We start from the raw sequence: 23,401 nt of genomic DNA on the forward strand, positions 1-23,401 counted from the left end.
TCTAACAGCTGTTTTTCTTTCTCTTTTTTTTGTGCCAACTTTTTCAGGTTTTCAGGTGCTGGCTTTTATATTGACGGAAAGGTCACATGTCCTTAGCAACTGTTCTCGCTTTACAGAGCTTTGCCTCACGTGGACACCGTCATAAGACTGTCAGTGTGTCATTTCAAACCAATACGATATCCGCTCATGAACTGTGCTGTACTACCGATTCCAATGTGTATAATGTTTCTCAGATCCTTTTGCGAATCCAAGTCATTTTTAAAACCTCATGCCTGTAGCTGCCCTGTTTGAATAATAGGGATAAACGTACGTACGCTGCAGACGTGCCCAAATAATTCCTAGCGCTATGAAGAGACAGGAAGTTCCAAGTCATTCATAAGCTACGTCACGAGGCGGAGCAATATGAGAGAGAATGGTTTATCTGCGCTTATAGCTAGAAAAGCGTGAAAGAAATAACCTGCCTACCTTATTTTAAGCGATCTCCACAGAGACTAACGTTCACAAGATGTATCGTTGCCAGATGATTGATCTATTTTTTAAACAACCGTTTTAATCCGACTCTATTAAAGGGGGTTGCCATCTCCCGCATTTGTTTACAAATATTTGTTTGTTTGTTTGTTTTTTTTGCTAAAACCTCGCGATGGAGTATCTTCTGCAGGTAAAAGTGGGTGCGCTCATAGGCTTGTTGTGTCTTACTTTGTTTTTTGGATTCATCCCCGCTTCGATGAAGTGGTTTCGAGAAAGCAGTGGAACAGGTAAGATCACTCATCTTCAGTACTGAAAATGAGCGGTTAAAGCTCAGCGCAGGGATCTTCACTAACCTAACTGACCTTCACCAAAGCCTCCACAAAATGTTAGGCACCACAGTCGTGTTTAATCCCTTACAGCGATTAAATTGAATATATACAGTTGGATAGCTAGCGTGTTTGTCGGAGAACTTTGTTTGTTAACCAGGCTGAAAACTTGTACACTTATCAGAAAAATGCCGTGACACTGCCTACAGTTCAGGGGGAGATTGCTCTCTAAACCGAAACGAGAGGATGTTGAAGCATTTTTGTTCTTGGATAATTCCTTTATTTTGTAGGGCTGCTGTTAATCTTTGGTGTTCGATAATATTCCCCCAGGCCTGTTCACTCTTTGAGGACATTGGCTTACATAATTATAACCAAAATCAGCTGATTCAAAAGTTTCCTTGTTGCTCATCCTTTACACCCAGCTCAGTGTTTTTAATGGAACTGAAACTTCTGTTCTTGGCTGTTTTCTTTAAGAAAGGAAATTGCAGCTGTTAAAGTGAATACCGCAAAATCACCCTTTAAACAAAGACTGGATACATGATCACCGAATGAGCATCAATGGCCTTTATACAGATAGTTAGCTAACTGAGACTCTCTTTTTGTGTTTGTTTTGACTCTCTTCCCCAGAAACCCATCGAATAGTCCTGAGTTTAATCAGCTGTTTTGCTGGAGGAGTGTTTCTGGCCGCCTGTCTCTTGGACATTATCCCAGATTACCTGTCTGACATAAGTGTGGAACAGGATATAAGGAAGATGGATGTGAGTTTGCTTTGGGTGCAGAATCGTTTGCTAATCCCACTTGGGCCTGGAACGGCTCAGCTGCGGAATTTCCCTAAGATGTCTACTTTTTTTTGTTGTTGTTGTTTTGTCTCGGCAGAGCGACTTCCCACTGGCAGAGTTTATCATGGCGTGCGGCTTCTTTGCCGTCCTGATCATCGAGAGGCTAGTCCTCAGCTGCACTCACTGGCACGGTGAGGAGAGTTCCCCTCTACTTCCCCCTGTGGGACATGGCCATGCCCACGGGCCTCACTCCATGAACAGCTTGGAGAGCAGCGGCCACCACGTGCATGTGGACCTGCAGGCGCACTCCTCCTTCCGCTCTTTCATGCTCTTCCTGTCTCTTTCTCTGCATTCGGTGTTCGAGGGCCTGGCCATCGGTTTGCAGTCTACAGACGCCAAGGTAAAAGAGCTGTGTAATGGGCATCCTTGCCGCCATATGTGTCAGATTACCGTCCTGCTACAGTCAATTCTAGGTGTTTGACATTGCCCTCATGGAGATCTTGATGATAATTTGCCAACAAGTTGAATCAGATCTGGTAAAGCCAGGAGAATACCACAGGCAGAAACTTGATAACCCCTCCCCACCACCAACTGAACAGCAGCTGACGCCTTGACATTAGATGCTTTCATGGCATTAGATGCATTACTGTATTTCATTAAGTTCTCTGCTCAAATAGCAACATGTTCACTATTACCTAAATGAGTTTGTCAGTGGAAGAGTATAAGTGAAAGTGCTTGACTTTCCAGGCTTGATCATGTGCTTCACATGTAGGGCTACACCGATTATAGGTGAGTTTGTCATCTTCCTAGAACACTTTCTGCATTTGTGCCATGCTCTTTAATGCACGTTGACATTTGACTTATCATCAAAGGTTACACAGAATGTTAGCCATGTGAAGCCATGCGATGGGCACAGACCAAGACTAATTTATCTGCCTCATCAATGTGTGAATTTCAGAAAAATGCAATATGTTGATAAAATACTGTTGAAGCTCAAGCCACACTTTCAGGACCTGTTTTGGACATCTTTGGACATCTTTTTCTTCCTCCAGGTGTTAGAGATCTGCACTGCCATCCTGGTCCACAAGAGCATCATTGTGTTCAGCCTGTCAGTGAAGCTGGTGCAGAGTGGTGTGCGGCCTGCGTGGCTCGCCATCTACATCATCATCTTTGCCACCATGTCACCCATCGGCATTGCCGTGGGCATCGGTGTGAGCGAGGCTCAGCTGCAGGCCGGGAGACTCGTGCAGGCAGTGCTGGAGGGGCTGGCAGCTGGAACGTTCATCTACATCACCTTTTTGGAGATCCTCCCTCATGAGCTCAACTCTCCAGAGAGGCAGCTCCTCAAAGTCCTCTTCATCCTACTGGGCTTTTCCGTTATGGCCAGCTTATGTTTTCTAGGCTGAGGGACTCCCTGCCTGTTGGGCAGGCAAGTACTGGACCACAGGTATTTGAAAGAAACTCACGGAGCTTATTTCAAAGCATTCCACTTACTGCATGTGGATTCTATGGAAGGTGATAAACTCTTTAAATGCAATAACGTTTTTTAAAACCAACTGACAGGATAAAGATGTTTTTAAAAACAAGCTTTTTCTTAATCAAAACATGATGTTTGGGACTTGATTTAAATATTTGGAATATTTTGAACAATTAAGTGCCATAAAACAGTGCAATATATTTTGTTTGTTTTTTTTTTTAAATCAAAAACATTTGTTTGTTTGTCTAAGAAGCCAAATAGTTTGTGCTTATGTTGTCTTATGAGTCTTTAAATCCATGAAAACGTTTTAGTATTTAATAGGTAATATTCTACTGAAGACTCAAATATTGAACCTATTATGCCATTTTTGGTACTAGAGGAATGACTTGAATTTCTTGCAACAGATAAACCTGTATGAGGTACTGTTGTACACACTATGTTGATAATTCTAACTGATAAGATTTTGACTTGCAGTCATAGCAGTTTTGTGCATTTCACTCATGGTGAAATTTAAACATGCTGTGATGTGGGGGGAACAAACTTTAATTGTTATATTGTGCAGGCCCTGTTAATTCTAACCCTAGTGATCTTACTAAATCTGTGGGGTGCCTTCCAAGTATTGCTTGCATAAAGCTATGCATGCTATATATTCAAGCCGTTTTAATCAAGACACCATTTAGAAGTGATTAAGTTTTATAGCCTACACGTTCAATAAATATGAAATTGAATCTATTTAGAAAATGTTCTGCATTTCAAATGCCGAGGAGGAAGTTGGGTTAAGTTTGTTAGAGCCACACAGAAAAACACTGTGCGGCGATATCACTTATTGTGCCAGTAGGCTAGGTGGTTAACTCTCCAGGGTGTGGTTTTGTTTTTTTTTGTTTTGTTTTTTCCTTTCAGAACTAAAATTTTCATCTCATGACTTATGCTGAATATTTAAATGTGTTTATGCAGATGATTTGATTTTTATGTCTAGTTCCTAAAACCTGCAGAAAAAAAATGCCTCAAACCTAAAAGAAAATATGCTTTCGGGACATAAGATTTGCCAAAACTAGATAATTTAAAAAGTGCAAAAAATGCACCACTAAAGCCCGAAGCCATGTACACAAGGGGTGGAGCTATGTGCTGTGCTGTGTTCATCAGTGTGGTGTTAAAACACTTTAATTCAGGACTCATTATCTGTTTTTTGTTCACATGCCTAATCTCACAAGTTTATCATTGTGGTGGTCAGAGTCCGGGAGTTACCTCAGCCGTTCACATGACACAACCTTTCACTAAACTCTGCTTTGATAATGCAGTGTCAGAGATGCTTAACGCATAGTTAAGTGAATGATGATTACAATGGATAGTACATTAAATCAGAATTTTCTCATTATTTTAAATGAGCAATTATTATACATTAGTTTGTGCATATGTTTACTGCAGATAATGTGGGTGTGAATAAGATGTTAGTACTTTTAAACCCAACGTCTATAACAGGAACTGCATGATATCAAATTGAGAAGTTGCAAAGATCATTATCAGATTGAGTTGGTGTTAGCAAGCAGTTAGTAGTTTTATAGTGGGCCTAGAGAGAGGAAAATGTTTCTCTGGTGAGCCTGCTCATGATTGGCGGATGAATTGTTCTCTTAAGAACAGCTCAACGGACTTACTGGTGGTCTCTCATCTCAGCTTCTTAACCGAGCAAAGAAGGTTGTTTACAATCAGCACAAGGTAAATGCAGGTTAAGGCAAGCTGACGGGATCAAAGTGCAAAAAGTATTTGTTGAGCATTTTTGGTTTGGAATTGAAGTCTATGTCTATGGCCTAAGATTCACAGATGATGTGGGGTTTTTTTTGTTTTGTTTTTTTTGTTTTTTTCCCTCAGTTTCTATCCTTTTTATACTTGAAGTGATCGATTGGAGATCCAAAGGCATGCGGTTTAGTATTTTCCTTGTTACAGATCATTGGTTGAATCACAGCAATGGCAAAAAAAAAAAAGTAATGCATCCTATAGTGGGGCCTTATGGAACTGAGTTCTGCTGCATTAAATAATCACACTCATCAAACCCTATACTGAACAATGTGAGAGTATGTCTCCCGTATGTGAAGAGTACATCACAATGCATCGCAAAAGCATTTCCGATTCCTCAAAAAAGGTTAAGGGTGTTTTCATATCCTAATGAAATGCCTACTATTCCTGAGCTGAGATTAGATTAGCTCTTCTTCTCTGAGACAAACTTCTTACAGCACTACAGCTAGTGCCAATGGGTGCACGAGGAGAATGGTGTCTAATGAGCGACTATCAAGAGTGGTATCAGTATTTCGTTTTACACAATTTATTTTGAACATGCTGCTACCAGAAACTTCATAAAAGTCAAATCTAACTACACCTGATAATGGAAACACAATATGCATCAACAAACATGTAAGACTTCTGTGTGCATTCAACCCTCAGTTGGCATCCACCCCTCTCAATCTCTCTTTCAGCCAACTGACATTTTTATTAGTGTTGCTGCCTGGCCCACCTCTTGTGAGCAGTTATGCAAAGTAGACAGAGCAGTAGACAGAGCTGTTCTGCATTCCACACTGTGACAGGTCAGATTCTTGGTGATTGACAGCTTGCCTAGTTCTGCCCCTCGCCAAAGGCCCCCTACACTGAGTGCTATGTTGTCTTCCAGTTTGCATCTTTCCTCAGTGCAGTCAGAACAGCGCTCATTACTCTCTGGCTAAGGTAAGACACTGCATCCTGGGTATTACCATACTGTTATGTTTTTGAGTGAAGATCCATTTACTGTTAATACTCAGTATGGGTCAAAAAATGACATTAACATCACTAATTAAAATGCAAGATGAAATAAACTGGTTTGTCTTTGTTTTCCTGGGTTTTGTGTGATGTAGACTAAATGTTTTGGAGCAATATTTTAAATTCATGCCACAGGTTAGTAAAAATGCTGCAAGCAAGCATGAGATGATTTCCTACAAAGCCCTGTAGGCATGTTAAAGTCAGTATGATTCCTTCAGTGAATTTATTCAAAGCAATAAAGTTAAACTACTGTTAGTCCCACAGTTTATACCCAGAATGGATTCGGTGGTGTTTCTATTGTCTTTGACTTCATATTATGCATATGTTTTATTATATTGTGTTATAATTTGCCACTGAAATACTAAAATTGAGGCTTCTAATCCCTATAGTGCCTCATTCTGGTCGTGCTATGTTTCAGAAAAGTGTGGCTAGAATTATGATCCTGTTAGAATTATAAGGCTCTGTGCTACACTTTTTTAGGTTGATTAGAAATATGATTGGAGTTTAGTATTTAATGTGTAATTTATACAGTTCTGATTTAATTTAGTTTCATCTTTGTCTATTCTCCCACACAATAAATCTAACACCTGGCAATTGCAATGAAATTTAGATCCTCATTAAAGAGCGCAAGGCTTAATCTGCATGAGGGTTTTATAGTCCTGCTGATTACATAAATTTTTTGATGGATCATTTTTGAAAGTCTTTGCCATGATCTGCAGCACATGAGCCATTCCTTTTGATTTGCCGAAGGGAAAAAAAAACCTGCTTAAAAGCTAAATTTACTGTCCTGATAAGTGAGTCAGTCTGAGGCAACTGTAAAATAAATAAATAAATAAATAAATTTGTAAAACATGTAAATTGTCCCTGTTAAGTTCCTTAAGGAATCATGTGCTGTAAAATCATGCAACATAGGATACATTTCCATTTTTACTAAATGAACAAAGAAATGTTTACATTTACTGGATTTAAATTGAATCACCTCTGTTTTCAGTGCCTGTGTAGCTGTGAATAGAGTCACCCAGTCATGGCTTCTGTAAGTTGTCCCACATTTGCAAACCTATTCTGAGCCATTGTACTTAAGCACAATTGTACCTATTGATTTTGTAGCCAAACCTGTTGTAGAGGTTGCCTTTAGGATAAACTCGTCTTTTACTGGCGTCTGACTGCTTCTGTGAGGTCTTGTGAAACAGACTATTAACTTATCACCTGCCTGATTCAGCAGGCTGGAGGAAGGGAAGGAGTGCCATGGATCTCTGTCTCTAGGAGTCGCTTGTTATGGGATTAATTTTCTTTTAATTTTCGTTTGTGACAGTTTTGCACAATGATTGCCTAAAGTTTGCATCTCATTGTTCAATCAGAACGGAACCTTCCGGATGGTGTCAGAGGAGGAGCAAGCACTGCGGTCCAAGCTTGAACATCTGACTGTAAAGGATCATGGGCCTGTCTTTGGGCCATGTAAGAAGCTGCCCGATCACACACTGCAGAAGGTAATTTGTGGACTTATCGCAAGATGTCTTTCCAGATAACAATTTCTAGGACATCTCCGCGCCCCCCCTTTGTGCTCCAGGCATTGCTGTGGAGAAGCTTCTGTGAGTCTCGAATCTTAATGTTCTGTTATTTATGAGGAACATGGGAGAACCATGTGAAAGCAAGTACTACAGTAACATTCTTCTAACAGAAACCTATTAATGGAAATGGAAGCTTTAACAGAAGCTGTATAGCGTATATTTCTAGTGGCATTCAGTTTCCAGTACAGGGACACGTTATCTGTTTTACCTTCCTCATCCAGCCGCACATTCTTCGCTTACAGGCAAAGGACGAGTTGAATGAGACTGAGGAGAGGAAGGTTTCTGCTGTGAAGGATCTCAGGTGCCTGATGAAAGAAAAGGCTGGGAAAGGGGACATTTTAGCCAAGTGTGTTCAGGAGAAATTCAGGGCTGGGCCAGATTCCCTGCTTCTAAGGTTCATCCGTGCACGAAAGTTTAACGTGGACAAGGCACATGAGCTTATGAAGGGTACAGGAATAATTTTCCTTCCTCCGCATACTCCATATACCGCCATTTAACAAAATCATTTCTGTGGTCAGAATGTATTGTTTTGTTTTGTTTTTGTTTTTTGTATATATATAAAAAAATATATATATATATATAATATTAAATATATATATATATATTTAAATATTATATATATATATATATAATATTTAAATATATATATATTTAATATTTAAATATATATATATATATATATATATATATATATATATATTTAATATTTAAATATATATATATATATATTTTTTATTTTTTTTTATGTCTGATCCCCTTATTAACACATCGTGAAGTTATGTTTTATGTTTTTTAAATGTTAGTCCATGATGGCAACCCTGCTGCTTTCCTGCTTGTGCAAGAACTGTTTGTACAATTCAAGACTTCTTTGTGTTCTACTATGCATCTCTGTCCTGTTCATCACATGGACAGAAAGAAACACGTTGCCTTAATTGGGGCATTCCAAAAAGCTTCCACAGAGTCCCTTTGTGTGCAAATAGGGCAAATGTTTCACAAAAGCCTGTTGGACAGTTAGGACCAGGCAGACAGGATATGCTTTGATGCACAGGGCTTTTCACACACGTTGGAGGCTCTGGGGTGCTCCATGTGCATGCATGCTTGTTCCTGGAGAAGTATGCCAGTCACAACGCATTGCCTCTTGCACCAGTAAGAAAGCTATGTGAATGTTCAGGTTATTTGGAACAGAGCATGTGCTAAGGCACAAAATCAAGCCAGCCAGTAGTGTTATTTTGTGGTTGTCTTAACTATCCATGGAAAATGAATGTATAATACAAACTGTTGACTGAGAGCATTTCAAACCACTATACTTTTCTCCATAAGCCTCCATAAGAATGGTTCATACAAAGTAGGTCTTACTGTTGTGCACCAGGTTATGTTCGTTTCAGACGAGACTACCCCGAGTTGTTTGAAGATTTCAGCCCTGAAGCAGTTCGTAGCACTATTGAGGCTGGCTACCCACGTGTCCTCTCCACCCGGGACAAGTATGGCCGTGTGGTTCTGCTCTTCAATATAGACGACTGGGATATGGAGGAGGTTACTTTTGATGAAGTATGTAAATTCATCACTCTGACTCAGAATGGTTTCAATGACTGCCAGAATGTTGGTTTAAATACTGTGATCATATGTGTATGTGCAGCTTTCATGTTTTGTTTTGTTTTTAATCCAGGGCAAGCATCCAAATTTAAATAGTATGCTTTGTGCTGCTGACACAAAGTAAATTGTTAGGTCAACTCTCCCAGATTTTATCCACAATTTAGGCCCTTAGTAAGTGAAAACTCTAGAAGCCAGACTATTCAATGGATTACCTATCAAATATGACAGACGTTGCGTGCGTACTGCTTCATCCTGGAGAAACTTTTGGAGAACGAGGAAACTCAGATCAACGGCTTTGTCCTCATGGAGAATTTTAAGGGCTTCACCATGCAGCATGCCTCTGGCATCAAACACACTGACCTCAAGAAGATGGTGGACATGCTGCAGGTGAGAAACAGCACATTACACATTCAAGTGGAACACATGCGTCATGTTGATGTCAAGATAGATTTCACACCATAGAACTTTTCAAACTTCTGTACTGAGACTCTGAGGTCTGTTAAGGGAACGTCAATGAGGGTGAACTCGATAGTTTCTTTCTGTGGCTAGGACTCCTTCCCCGCACGTTTCAAGGCTGTGCATGTGATCCACCAGCCCTGGTACTTCACAACCACCTACAATGTGGTCAAACCATTTATGAAAAGCAAACTACTAGAAAGAGTGAGTGGACCAAAGAAAAAAAATGGAATGTGCACAGGATTCAAATTAAAGCACAATGCTGTTTCTTGTTTTAACATGCAGCTTTACTTTGTTTTTACTTCTGTTTGTGTATCATACTGGGCTGAGTGTAATAGCAGCAGTATATTTTAGCCTCTTTGTAATTTCATGCTTAGGTTTTTGTCCATGGTAATGAGCTGGATGCCTTCTTCAGGGATTTTGATGTTGAAATCCTTCCTCCAGACTTCAGTGGGACAGGTCCAGACTGCGATGGCAAAGAGACAGCGATCAGGCTGCTCAGCTCTGAAGACACATCTCTTTAAAAGGCAAAGTTTTTGACAAGGCTTTGCAAATAGTACAGAATATAACTAGAATGATTTGTCTAATTCATAATGAAAAAATGGTAGGTTTGAGCGAGGATGAACGTTTGGAAACCACAGAACAAACCAGAATATAGCAGTAGAATGAGGTATATTGCAGTAGAACCCAATACAAAGCTTTATCAACCATGACAGTTGTACTCTTTATAAATTTTACTTCTTCACATATGTACAGGCCAGCAAATGGGAAAGCACAATTGACTCATTTACTGTCACTGTCAGCAGTAGATGTATACTCTGACCTTGAATCTTCCAATAAAGCAGACTGTTAGAACTTGTTTAGACTATGTTGTAACGTTTTTTTGTTTTTTCTTAGACTAGTAAACTGAGGGCTGTTCAGGATTAACAAATTTCATTCTAATAGACCAGTTGTATTCATTGCCTAGTGTACTGAGTTTTAAAAATAGTGGTTAAGGTACTTGACTTGTAATTGGAAGGTTGCTGGTTCAAGCCCCACCACTGCCAAGTTGGGCCCCTGAGGGATTTGCTCAAATTGTACTCAGTCATAGTTTGGATAAAAGTGTCGGTTAAATGCCTTAAATGTAAACTGAGGGTGGTGCTGGAGTACCAATAAAAGGTTTGGCTATGTTATGAACTGCAACTCCTTATGCTCAATCACTTATTACACAAAAAGTGTCAGCTGCAACTGCACAAAAGTATATTTATTCACAGAGAACCAAAAAATTTTTAACAACAAAATAATTTATTTTAGAACACAGTAATTATATTTATTCCAATAACACACCATTGTTTTTCCCCAAAAAAACAAAACAGTGATCTAGCTTTATGTATGGTCACTGAAGGGTGTTAATGATACATTCTTGAGCACATCACCCATCATACGCATTGCACTGTGAAGACATGAATCACTGTTAACCCACCTTCCCAAAGTTTAGAATTTTTTTTTTTTTTTTAAATACCACAAGTGGTCACTTAGTAAGTGATCTACACCTGATGGTATGTAGCCAAAAATTAGAGAAATGGGTAACATGAAAGCCAATGGTTCCATAAATAGTATCATCTAAATATCTTATTTTAAGAATGGCTCACATGGCTAATTTAAATCAATATTTTGCTGGGATTAATATTTCCAAAATAGATGTGTCAAGTGCTGTTGGTGATTGTGGGGATTGTCTCTAGACTAAAACTATAGCTATTTTGTGACAATAGCAAGAATGCCACTTCTCCATACTCCTGATTTGACACAGTCTGCAAAAGGCTCTTCAATTTGGCATGGAGAAAAGAGAAACATGGGACATTATTGCTAACAATATTGTTCAAAAATCCCCTAGTTCCTAAATCAAATATCTACTAAATATTTTTAAAGATTGTTATTTTGATTTGGTTGTCAGAACAAAAGGTGGTGCTATGATCAACATACACCCTTTTGCAGTTATAATGAAGCAGTAATGAGAAAAATAAACATATATAAAACAAGAATAAAAATGAAGCTAACTATAACAGTTCCTCAAGGAGATACATATACCTGCATTTTGTGCAAAAAAAGGCAGATGTAGTTCTGAATCAAGTGACAGAGTGAAATGGAGTTCTCAGTCCCTGAGACATTTCAGCACTGCATGAACAAACTGATGTGCCCAGTCCCAAGAACCCCCCCCCCCCAAAAAAAGATATACAATGTAAGGTTGTTCAATGAAAAAGAAATTCTGTTCTCTCTCTCCCTCTCTCACACACACACACACAGCATGAGACCCCAAACCCTCTACAAAGGTCAATTACAGCAAGCAGTTGTCTTGTCAAAAAAAAAAAAACAACCCAACATAAATTTGTAATTTGCACATATTGTTAGATGCATATCGCAGTAATCCCACCTGACCTCATTCAAGCCAAGCAGAAATATGAAGTGAGAACTAAGCAGATGGATGGGACATGAGCAAATAACCAGCTAAGCTGATATTGTGAGAAACAAGGTGAATGATCACAAGGACACGGCACAACACGAGGGCAATTACATAATGGACACTTATCTATTAATTCTGCATACAGTTTCTCCATACCCAAATGACTGACCTTAGAAGGCCAAGAAACGAAAAATATCCATACAATCATAACAGCCTGCATAGCAATTACTTATAACCAACATCTTGGTGAACCACTATGAAGTCTCCCTCAGGGCAATGATAAACAAACTCTCAGGTCGGTAATAGCAAAGTTGAAGTGAAATCATTTGGTGCTTTCTTGGCTAAAGCTACACCACTCCCTCAACTTGCCCTGAAACCAGGTGACATCCATTAATACGACCATACAATTAAACTTCCGTTCCTCTTCCACTGAGACAACTATGGCAAAAAAAAATGGTCACATACAGTATCGAATTCATATAAACAGTTCACCCTCCCCTTCCTATTACAAGAGATAATGGGTACAAAGACGACACCTTGTTATCAAGCACATTGCACATGTCAAAGGCAGTAGGAATCAAGGGCCCCATGCTTGTAACGAGGCCTTTCACAGCAGTGCGGCTCAAATGCGTACTTGCGCCTCCTGCTGGCTCCCCAGATACAGTGCTGAGTTAAACTGCATTACTGCATTTCAGAAGGACAGTGTCACCAGCACTTAGCAGTGCAAGGCACATCCCCCACTTTTCTGGAAATGCTGACATAAAAAGATCTTTGATCCACATCTCAAACGATGGAGAACCATATGGCAGCTCATCTTAAGAAGAAGAAAAAAAAATGCAGCAGGCTTTGGTAAACTGAAAGGATGGAGGCATTCAGCTCACATTTGGACTTCTCTCTCCCCCATTCAGTTCACTTGCTTCATTTTGACCACCAGCTGGTCACTATTCCAACCACAAATGCCTGCTGAAAAACCGAATAAACATTATGGCAAAAGCGAAAGAAAAAAAAAATGCTTTGAATAAAAAACTATTTAAAAAGGACTTTGTATTTAAATGTTTTACCTGTGGGGTTGAGCTGGTTTTTCCCATTTGGTACACAATTTGTGTCCAATTACCAATAATTAAATATAAATAATAAACAATAATTTGTGATGTGAATGCTGCTGGGATCCATTGAGACCAGTGGGCAGGATTAACGGCACAGCGGAGTACCCAACCAATGAGGTGACCCAGGCACCAGCAGTCTGTCCTGGCTGGAAGCACACAGTGCCTGCATAACGATCCTTCCCTAGTGCTCTGCGTGTTGTGTACCATGTGGTGCGCAGCATTGATCTGCAGCAGCCGACTCTTGCGCTCTGGGCTTTCCGCTCTAAATCCCTGTCCTCCCTTCCACATGGCACGGTTCGACGAGGGCCAGTGCTTTTATCGACATATTTAAACTTCGCTATAGACCATTTGTGTCCACGAAGGAGCCCTCGGTGCTTCTGCCCTTCTTTGGTCATCATTGTTATTTTTGTCCTACTCTGAAATGTCTGTGTGCTCGTGTCCATATTCATGTGTAGTCTTCAGAAAATGTCTGGATTTCGCAAATGTCTCGAAGATTTCTGTGCAAGTGAGGGGGTGAGAGGTCAGAAGGGTCTATATGTTTGGTGGTGCGTGGGCGTAAACTGAAAGGGAAGGTCAGGTCAAAGGTTAGGATGTCTTGTCCGAACAAGCACTCTCTGCGGGATGCCCGTCCTGGCCTTGGCACGGTGGCTTCTGTTTCTCCCACTGGCAGATGGCATTGGCGTAGCCCACAATGACCTTGTCCATCCAGGTTAGGGGCTGTGGGAAGAGAACAGCACCCTCGAAGAAGCCCAAGTGACCGCCATGCAGCGTCAGGGCGAAAATCACATTCTCCTTCTTTTCTGTAGTCAGAGGGGTGAAAAGGAAAGAAGACAGAATGAGCCAAGAACAGAAGGCAAAGGAAGGACAGAGACAGAGACAGAGAGAGAGAGAGAGATTGCCTTATCTTGTCTTACCTTATCTTATCTTAAAACAGAATTAGCATACATGGAATGTGACATTCCTGGAAAGTGGCTGATGAAATATGTTATGCTTTTAGAAATTCTCTCATATCTTTTACTTTTTACAGATGTCCAGTATTATATTCTCTGGAACACACCAAAGCTATGTCATACCATGCAAATAAAGCTGGATGTTCTACATTTCCAAGACCAAACTAACACGTAGTAGGCAAAGAAACTTAAAAAAAAAAAAAAAAAAAACCACACCACACCCCTTTTTGTGATATCACAAGCTATAAACCATATGAAAGTCCACAATCTACATCTTTCTTTGGCAGGACAACTAAAACAGAAATTCTAAATCATGAAGGAAATAGAGACCTCCACATCAAAGGGCAGAGACACCACTGAGGACCCTGTTTGCAAAGGGACCAGCAATGCAGCAGTGAACCCACTGTCTACAGAGCCCTTAAATGACCCCCTCACACCATTACTCCAAGACCACCAGTCAGGACAGTGCAAGCCTTACAGAGACAGGCAGAAAGAGCACAACAGACTTAAGAAATTACAGTCCAAAACAGTCGCTGTTATTCTGGTTCAGTATGCAAGAAGCGCAATTCCCTCAAAATCCTGGATGAACTGCTTTGACTTTAAATCTAAAACTATCAGGTGTTGACAGCTGTGTGGGTCCAGGGTTAACACAGCTCTGGCTCGCACACATGCCAGATTCTGGGGCTAAAATAGACCTGTATAGCACACACGCCAGGGTCTGGGACTAAACAGCCCTCTGTAGCAGCATATAACCCTGTAGTAGGAAGAGCCCTGTGCGGAAGTACTGTCAGATGTTGCTGTGGTCTGCACGCCTCTTCATTTTCTGTAGTACCTAAACAGAAGCCCATTGATGTGCGTGGAGGGCTTCAGCAATCTTTATTTCACATGATAATCTACTCATGCTACCACAGCTAAAAATGAAGAGTTACAGCATCAGCGGTAGGATTTGTCAAACAGCTCACGCACAGACTTGTGCACGTCTAACACAGCAAAGTCAGAAGATGCAGGAGATTTATGGTGTTAACACCCCCCCCCCCGGTCTATTTCTTTTTCTTTGTGTGTTATGAACAAATGGCTCGCACTTGCAAAAATACCCCGCTGGGTGGCAGAAAGGGGGTGGTACCTGCAAGCGTGCGCGGGATGGTGAGAAGAGACTCGTGCACTAGAGGGTCATCTCCAGAGTTCACCAGCAGCAGTGGAACATTGACCTACAGCACGAGGGAAGGCACATGACTACAGAAACCGTGACATCAGTGCTGTTAAAATATTAAAAATGTCCCTACCCAGCATCCTGGACATGACATCTACAATAAAATTAGTTTAAAAGGGCAAAGTACTCACGTTGTGAATGTAATGCACACAACTCTCCTTCTCATAGTACTCCTTTAAGGAACTGTGTCCATGGAATTTTCTAGAACACAAAATTTAATTTGTTTTAAAAAGTTACATTTATGAACAAAAAAAAAGTTTCCAAAAAGTGATGTCTTTTTGTTTAGGTTGTCTCCTATTTTCCCCCAAACAGTACGATTCAAACCTGAATGTTTCATAGTAAAGCAGCACAAGATTTAACAGTGCTTTGAATAACAACATTATTATTACAGCAAACAAGACCATGCTTGCACTACAGGTCCAACTGTATTCTACCACTAAAGAATAGAAAAGGTCCTGTATGAAGTTCTTGCTTCATATGCTATTTTTTGGCAGCTTCTTCAACCCTCAAAATTGCAGATCAAGAGATCCCTTTTCATTTGAAGCATTGTTTGATATACGAGCCTTGTTTTCACACAACTGACCAAACTGCTCGAAGGCTTCTCAGAGTGGCAGACACACACCTCATGATGATGTCATCAATCTGCATGAGGGAAGTGGCAGTATAAAGGCGTCTCAGGTCTGCGTCCACCATCTTGGGGGAACCTCCCCCAAACAGGCTGCCCCTATGAGTCAAACAAAAACAAAACTAACCAATCAAAAAAAACAACTAACCATCAATTAAACTGTGTACACTTAAAAATCTGTTCCATTTTAGCTAGTGCATGTTATTTGCTGCAGTTTAAACTATTTTTAGTGTATTCATGTAATTATTTTGGACATGTCTGAGAAAAGCAGAAAGATATGAGGTACCTGTGGGACAGAATAATCTTCTTCATGTTGTCAGCCATAAGGAAGTTATAGAAACGGCGGCATTGATCCCACTGCAAAAAGGTCTCCTGAGCCCTACACACACACACAAACACACACAAACACCTTAGGCTCCCAGTATGTTCTGACACACGATACTGCCATCAATGTGACTGACTCACTAGCCTGACTGTATTCCAGCAACATGTGCATGTGTGCAGTTAGACCCAATGACATCAAGGTTTCCATGACGGAGCAGCACACTGCTACACAATGACTGCATTCAATTTATCCAGCATCATTAAAGTATGTAAACACAAAACACGCACACAACCACTGACAAAGTCCACTGACATTCTGTATCAGGTCTGCTGAGATACTGATGAGAAAAGCAAGCTTTCCCTTCAACAGTGAAGGTGTGACTTTCACAGGTGTGACTGTCAAATTTTGACAGCTTTTTCCCTCCCTGTGTCTGATGGGCAGGTACAGTCTGCTGCTCCCCTGGTAGAGCAGGTAAAGCAGGGTGCTAGTAACACCAGCACCATGGGTTGGAAGCACAGGGAATACATGCACTGTTGTACTGACAAATGTGTGCAAGTCAGTCACTCTGGATAAAAATGTCTGTCAAATGCCATAAACATGAATGATGCCACATTTGTTCCAGGAAGGTTGCTAGGGAGCTGTAAGGGAAACTTCAACCTCACGTGCGTCAAAGGAGGTTGCAGAATTCCTCTATTTTTAGAGGGTTCAAGGGTTGGCCAACTTAAAATTAGCTGAAGATGTCATATACATGTGAGAATGAGGATGTGTGCATGCATCTTCACAATAACTGGTCACATCAAGGTCACCTCACGATGGATGAACCATCTAACCCTATATAAGCCAAACAAATCCAGAATATTCACCAGTAAGATGCCTGATAGTACTGAGGTGGGTGAGATTCTTTGGTTACTGTTGCAAGCTTAGCTCAAAAGCTTTTGTACATCAGCCTGCTTTGCATAAGTATAGTAGGTACAGTATTATAACAATAATTATAGTTGTAACCATTCTATAATAGATAATGGTGTGATCCAAGTAAACAATAGCAACAGTATTTTATCCATTTTCCCACAGAAAAAGGTTTTAATTATGCTATGATAACTGATCCTATGTGGACCATGAGTTGACACATATGGAGGTTAATAGCAGCTGGAATTGCAATTGCAATAGCAGTCAGGAAAAGTGCCATCAGAGGCTTTCCCACTAATTGTTCAGCCTTGGTTTACAGTTGTTGTATTGGGTGTGTTTTTGGGCAGAGCGGTGAGCAGCTTGCCTGAGTGCGCTGTAGCCCTGGCACACGCTCACACAACACAGGACCTGCTCCTGGTGGGCACGGTTCTCGCCCAGGAACTTGCAGACGATGTTACCTCCGAGGCTGAAGCCCACCACGACGAGCTGGGTCTGGGGGTACGTCTTCTTGATGTAGCCAACCATAGCCGCGAACTCCCATGTGCAGCCTGCAGGGGGCAGAGAAGATGCATGTGAGCAAACACTCACGCTGGAAACATCCGCAGCGGCCGGACACATCCGCAACCCCACACGGAGCTCGCCATACAACTTGAAGCAACAAAGGCCACATGTCCGGTGGAGGTCAGGTCCTGCCTTACTGTAGGCCACTACATTCGAACTGATGCAGCATGGAACAGTCTGAGGCACTAACTTTGCCATGTTCTCAGGAGCTACGGTGCACAGTTGGAAGAGACACCCAAGAACAAGTTGCATTTATGGTTTATGGGACAGAAAAAGGAAAACAAAAACAAACCAACCAAAAAAACCAAAACAAAACAAAACAAAACAAAAACCCCACCACCCACACCCACACACGCAAAACAGAGGAATGTGCCCTAGGGATCTGAGGCCGACAGGGCGTACCATATGTGAACATGCGAGGGGAGGTGAGCTCGATGTTGGTCAAGGCCCCCAGGTGGTTGAGCACAGCGCAACGGTAGCCCTGCTTCTGCGAGTGATCCACAAACGTGCGGATATAGTGCTTCTCGCTGTGGTTCCCAATCCCTGGGCAAATCACCATGGTGACGTCGGCTGCAGAGAGAGAATAAGACAAGCCACGCTCCACAATTGGACAAATGGGACCAAAGGTGACAGTTATTTTGCATGGCATGTGTTTGAAATGGTTGCTGGTATTTGGGAGAGCATGCAACCATGACAAGGACTCAGTGTAATTTGGAAAACAATTGCAAAACAGCCCAAAAGGAAAGCAGCTTTGCTCCCATAAGATACCAACCTCCACTCTGATGGTCTGCCAAGGGTTCGAAGAGGTCAAAGGTTGCCGTGGCACCATCCTGCATGGGCAGATACTTGCGCAGGCTGACAGGGTGTGGTGAGCTCACCCGTCCGAGCTTCCCGTACAGGGCAGTCTGCATGTGGCCGCTCTTCCCCCACAGCAGAGGAGGAATGTATCTGGGGAAGATGGCACAGCCGAACAAGGCACTGCATTATTCTACTAAGTCAAAAAGCACATTCTTATGCAGTCTTGGTTAGTGCGTTGCTCTGCTATGTTACTACAGTGATACATTTATGATCGTGAGATTAGTAGGTCTATACAGTATAATGAGCAGACCTTAGGGTATAATCTGAAGTTACCAATTTCTCCTCCTGAACTTTAAATTACAGAGTCAGGCAACAGAGAGGTCACCATTTAAGATGTCCTCAAGTTAACAAACAACAATGACCACACCACCAGCACCAAATTGGATTTGAAATTAAATTGGATTTGAAATTAAAAACACAAGTATATGAGCATGCTTATAGAGATACTATAACAGGCTATAGGACAATGCAACCAAAAACAACAAACAAACCCACATTCAGTGGAATAATTCCAATATCTCTAATTGCAGGTCTTTATTGCAGGAAGTAGGAGGTACAGTTTAATTTTGGACTTCTGGTTTCTGATGGGATGCAGGCACTGGGTGTCTTGCACTGCTAGAGATGGGCAGATTAATGCTGACTTCCAAGGCAACATGCAAGGGCAGAGGACACGTTTCCACCATGCCTTGGCCCACATGCAGCTGCTGCTAGTCAGCCTTGAGGGTGCGAATGTCAGCATGTAGAGGTTCTCCCATGCACCCTTCTCCAAGCCCCCATGATCTTTCAGTGTCCCGCAATTAAACTACGACAAGTTAACCTACCGACCGCATACTGGGGTAAAAAGATGACCCTGAGGCAGAAGAAAATATAAACCAGGTGGGCTTTTTTTTGCCAAGATGATTACTAACAAAAATCCTTGAACAAGATGCTTATAAAAGTTGAGCTACAGTCCTTTAGGGTCCCTCACCTCCAAATCTCGACGGAGCTATGGAATTAAACGGTGTGCTCGTTTGCTAAATGACCAGAACAGAACCACTGGACCGGACAAGCACCTTTGCCATTGTCTGCGGGATTGGCCAAGGGTTACTCAGTGGAGCAGAATGACATGCACAGACCCACTGTTACAATCATGTTCTACAGTGGTAGCAAAGTCAGCGTGCAACCACTTCAACTTCCTTGTCCTTCCACCTCTGCCTCCCTGCCAACGCCAACACAGCCCCTACCCTCATTCATTTTATAGCATGTCTTTATGCAAGCAATAATGCAGGATGATAGGGATAGTTGACGTATGATTAGCAATTAACCATCTGTGGAGAAACAAGGGTTTCAAGTTTTATAATCTGGTCATTGTGTCTATTTAGATAAACTGGATTATTAAGAGGAGATAAGTAGGCAGACGGAACAAAAAGAGATATGAGAGTCAAGGAAAGGACCATCTTGAAGAGTAAATTTAGCTGCTGTTACGTCCAACACAACAACAAAGGTGTCGACACAGTTTATAAGCAGCTCACAAATACCTGCTGGGAACCGGAGGCAGAAGTGGAAACCCTGTTTTTTTTGCATGTGCGGGAGTAATTGCTAGTGTTCCGCATATGTAGCATGCCTCAGCTGCCATCAGTGAGCACCAGACATGCACACAAACAGGCGATAATCGCACAGGAAGCACGCAGCAGACTTGTGCTGCTCGGCACACCCGTTCACGATCAAAAGTCCAAATCCACATCAGTGAGCCAGGCCTGCCTTCCAGGCACCTCTTCCCTTTGATCCACCTTATCCTGAATCAGACAGGAAGCAGATCTAATAAACAGCTTAGCCATCCAAGCACACTAGAACCAACCAGGTAAAAGGGTTCATTGCAATTCTTGAAAAAAGATAAAGCTGGTGGAAGGCGCCATACTGTTGCACTGACCAATCCCCCAGAGTACTAACTGTGATTGTTTTCCATCGTTATATAACCTTCCAGGCATCTATTAGGGTTATGAAAGAGGCACTCTGCCACCTTGCATCCAGAGGACACAAGTTCCCACAGAATGAGGGTCACGGATTAAAAAGCACAGCCAATCGGCTGGCAGCACAGCAAATCTAAGTATATTTTGATGAACCCTGTACACAATTTTTTTGTATGACACTCCTTCTGGAATTTAAACGTAGAATCCCGAGCTAAGTCTAACTGTAGGTTAATGACTCAAGCCGCCAGGGCAAAACACGCCCAACCTCCAGCTCCTTCTGCCTGTGTAAATATTTCTTCTGTAAAATGGACACATTAGGCTATTTACAGGCTGTAAATTTCTCATCACATTCAAACCATGTCTGAGGGTGTGGAGAAAAATCTAGCCCTGTTTTCCAACACAAAACTTAGACAGATACACCCAAAGGAAAATGTCCCACTGATAAGAGAAATTTATTGAACAAATGTAAAGGGATATCAAAGGTTATGAAGTTAAGAGGTACAGATACACAGCATTGGGAGGAGGCTCTACGTCACACTCACTCTTTGGTCAGAATGGGGCAGGACTTGAGAAGGAAGCGGTGGAGCGGCGTATCCTGGTAGGTGAGGTCAGGAGGAGCTGTGGGGCTTTTCAGGTTCAAGCACCGGACGATGATGTAGAGGATAGTGGCAACAGCTGCCAGCTTCATCCCATCGAACATGGCTGGCATCTCCGGTGCCACCGTGTACACCTCAGGCTCGTGACTGCTCATGGCTGGCCTGATTGCAATGGCAAAAAATAAGTCTGAAGTCAAGATAAAGATCACGCAAATGCAAAACAGTTAAGCAAACACCTCCTTGAAAAAAAAGGAACTTGTACTGATGCTGCATGGTTTTGAGAAATTTCTGAGGTGTCCGAAGATCAAAGTGAAAAACAAAGAGGAACAATTTAGTGTTTTCACTATGACAGCGTAACTCACTTTGTTGCTCAAGATGTGTTCTTGAATGTAGTGCTCTGTGCTTAGTCAAATATGTCACCTTTGGGGTTTTGGTCACAGTGTTTAGGTCCAAACTGTGAAGAAATTAAAATGTGATTTAGCCAACATAAGATAGCTAGTATTTCTATAAACTTAAGTGATTAAGGACTTAACTCTTACTTAATAATAGCTGACCCGGTGTTAAGGTCTAGTTGTGATTTTAAAGACTTTAAAGGCTTGGCTACAGAGAGGCAGGCAAAGGACGCTAAGACAACGGCCGAGCTCAAACACTCCAAAACTGGCTTGAATTATGTGAAATAAGTAATTAACAAATAAGTAATAAATAATTATGTGAGCTGTCCAAAACAAATGATGGTAGCACCAAAAAGAACAGTGTTTCAGCCGCAATCGCAGCAGACACGTCAGAGTAAACTTATAAGCTGGTGTAACTAAGAAATGTATATTTATATTTTTAGAAAGAAAAGAGATCTCAATGTGATCTTTGCACACGTTCAAAAATAAGTATCTATCTTGCTTGCTAAAAAATTACGCGAACTACTGTTCATGCTAGCCAGCTCTAATTCTGCGCCAAAACGGACAGTATTTTTGGGTGGGGAAAAAATGTCAAAGTGCAAAGTGGTCTTTGCCGTTTGCGTGCACTGTTTGATGCTTCGTAGCAAACGATGAAACTCAAAGTGCGACATTTTAGCTAGCGTGAGGTTAACCATCTTATTTATTTGCATCCAGCGGTTTGCGGGTCGCGGCTGACGTCATCCACTGGATTCGCGAAAATACACACACACACACACTACTACTGAAACAAAACAGCATCGAAATATATATATACACACACACACACACACACACACGACACCTTTGTTCTTGTGTTACGACCATCATTTGTAGGCAGAGGCTTGTAAGAGAATAAGTGCCCATATTCAGTTTTCCTCATTTACTGATTAGGCCCCAAAACACTGCTAGCTAGCGAGGCAGAAAGGTAACTCGACAGAAATCCTACATAAACAGACAACGTAGATCTGTTTCTCCATCTAGCGTAGTTAACAACTGCCACTGCCACTCTTTTACAGCTTCAACTAGGTTAACTAGCTAGCTTTTCTGATTAAGTTACACCCAGTGCACAATTTCTGAAAAAGAAAATGTGGGAAAGAAAGAAGTAATTGTTATGAAACTAAAGAAAAAATATAGAATGCAGCATTAACACAGAAGCAGGCCTAACCTATGTAGCTATAACTACACTAGAGGAAACGGCATTGGAAGAGTACAGGGGAAGGTAGTCAACGTTAGATGTGGTAACCTAGCTAGCTGTGAAACAACAAATAAACAACAAATAAACATCAAATAATACAATGAGTTAAATCAGCGTAATTAAAGCACACCTGTCTCTCGAAAGAGGTCACCAACAGATCCCTTTCCCACAGAGAGAGCCTCGTTCCATAAGGATGCCGTTGTCCCTCTTTTTAGCAGCTTCGCCTCGTAAATGCCAGCTGGCTAGTTATTCCAGCTAAGGCACAACCCTTCAGACACTTCCTACTAAAGCGGAGCTCATTTACATAAGACGTTTCCTATTGGGTTACACTCGGCTACGTCACTTCCCTTCTGTTTTCCCTGTGGCGATTACATGTGAGAAAAAAATAAACAAATAAAAATTATATATATATATATATATATATATATATAATCTAAAAAGAAAGGCAGAATTTGCAAGAGATCACTGTCGCAACGACACAAGATAGCTTTGTAGCAATTATTCACCTCAGTTGTACTTAGGTTACATAATCTCTAGAGCTAGGTAGTTTAAAATTCTGGTCCCTACTAAATCTGTCCGCGTTTGCCATTAGGTAATGTTCTATTGTCGCATTGAATTCCAAAGGGACACATATCATATAGCCATTGTTTGTTATGATGTCAATATCTTCACATAGAAGATCAAAAATAGCTATCAATGCTATAAAAATCCTTTATTGAATGTGTGTGTAGGTTCTTTCCATTCTAACCTGTCCATATTCTATAACCTCTTTAAGATTTATTATTCAAGCATTAGTTA

At 41.3% G+C, this 23,401-nt stretch overlaps 3 protein-coding genes across 3 annotated transcripts; 2 read left to right on the top strand and 1 right to left on the bottom strand.

Moving 5' to 3' along the window:
• Positions 1-392: 392 nt before the first annotated feature.
• On the top strand, positions 393-5,890 carry slc39a1 (solute carrier family 39 member 1). Its single transcript, XM_027004542.2, has 4 exons — positions 393-755; positions 1,422-1,552; positions 1,671-1,973; positions 2,626-5,890. Exons 1-4 carry the CDS (start codon positions 641-643, stop codon positions 2,977-2,979), a joined length of 903 nt encoding a protein of 300 aa, XP_026860343.2. The 5' UTR covers positions 393-640; the 3' UTR covers positions 2,980-5,890.
• Positions 5,891-6,854: 964 nt separating this feature from the next.
• On the top strand, positions 6,855-10,442 carry rlbp1a (retinaldehyde binding protein 1a). Its single transcript, XM_035531167.1, has 7 exons — positions 6,855-6,867; positions 7,193-7,321; positions 7,645-7,849; positions 8,772-8,950; positions 9,224-9,382; positions 9,545-9,655; positions 9,829-10,442. The coding sequence occupies exons 1-7, from the start codon at positions 6,859-6,861 to the stop codon at positions 9,973-9,975; spliced, it is 939 nt and encodes a 312-aa protein (XP_035387060.1). The 5' UTR covers positions 6,855-6,858; the 3' UTR covers positions 9,976-10,442.
• An 820-nt stretch (positions 10,443-11,262) lies between these two features.
• On the bottom strand, positions 11,263-22,870 carry abhd2a (abhydrolase domain containing 2, acylglycerol lipase a). The gene is made up of 11 exons (XM_027004537.2): positions 22,734-22,870; positions 21,340-21,431; positions 20,924-21,139; positions 18,347-18,522; positions 17,977-18,144; positions 17,378-17,561; positions 16,069-16,161; positions 15,780-15,881; positions 15,289-15,358; positions 15,071-15,155; positions 11,263-13,797 (listed from the first exon to the last, which is right to left on the bottom strand). Exons 3-11 carry the CDS (start codon positions 21,130-21,132, stop codon positions 13,583-13,585), a joined length of 1,302 nt encoding a protein of 433 aa, XP_026860338.2. The 5' UTR covers positions 21,133-21,139; positions 21,340-21,431; positions 22,734-22,870; the 3' UTR covers positions 11,263-13,582.
• Between the last annotated feature and the right edge of the window lie 531 nt (positions 22,871-23,401).

This window comes from Electrophorus electricus, chromosome 1 (genome assembly GCF_013358815.1).
Source record: "Electrophorus electricus isolate fEleEle1 chromosome 1, fEleEle1.pri, whole genome shotgun sequence".
Classification (NCBI taxonomy): Eukaryota; Metazoa; Chordata; class Actinopteri; order Gymnotiformes; family Gymnotidae; genus Electrophorus; species Electrophorus electricus.

Bases quoted from the DNA above. Each gene is read 5' to 3' on its own strand.
- slc39a1 (XM_027004542.2), top strand. From the start codon at position 641: ATGGAGTATCTTCTGCAGGTAAAAGTGGGTGCGCTCATAGGCTTGTTG. The intron at 756-1,421 runs GTAAGATCACTC...TCTCTTCCCCAG, and splicing joins TCGAGAAAGCAGTGGAACAG to AAACCCATCGAATAGTCCTG. The intron at 1,553-1,670 runs GTGAGTTTGCTT...TTGTCTCGGCAG, and splicing joins AGGATATAAGGAAGATGGAT to AGCGACTTCCCACTGGCAGA.
- abhd2a (XM_027004537.2), bottom strand. From the start codon at position 21,132: ATGAGCAGTCACGAGCCTGAGGTGTACACGGTGGCACCGGAGATGCCA. The intron at 18,145-18,346 runs GTTGGTATCTTA...CTCTCTCTGCAG, and splicing joins GGCAGACCATCAGAGTGGAG to CCGACGTCACCATGGTGATT. The intron at 15,882-16,068 runs GTACCTCATATC...TTTGACTCATAG, and splicing joins AAGATTATTCTGTCCCACAG to GGGCAGCCTGTTTGGGGGAG.
- rlbp1a (XM_035531167.1), top strand. The intron at 7,322-7,644 runs GTAATTTGTGGA...CTTCGCTTACAG, and splicing joins CCGATCACACACTGCAGAAG to GCAAAGGACGAGTTGAATGA. The intron at 9,383-9,544 runs GTGAGAAACAGC...TTCTGTGGCTAG, and splicing joins AGATGGTGGACATGCTGCAG to GACTCCTTCCCCGCACGTTT.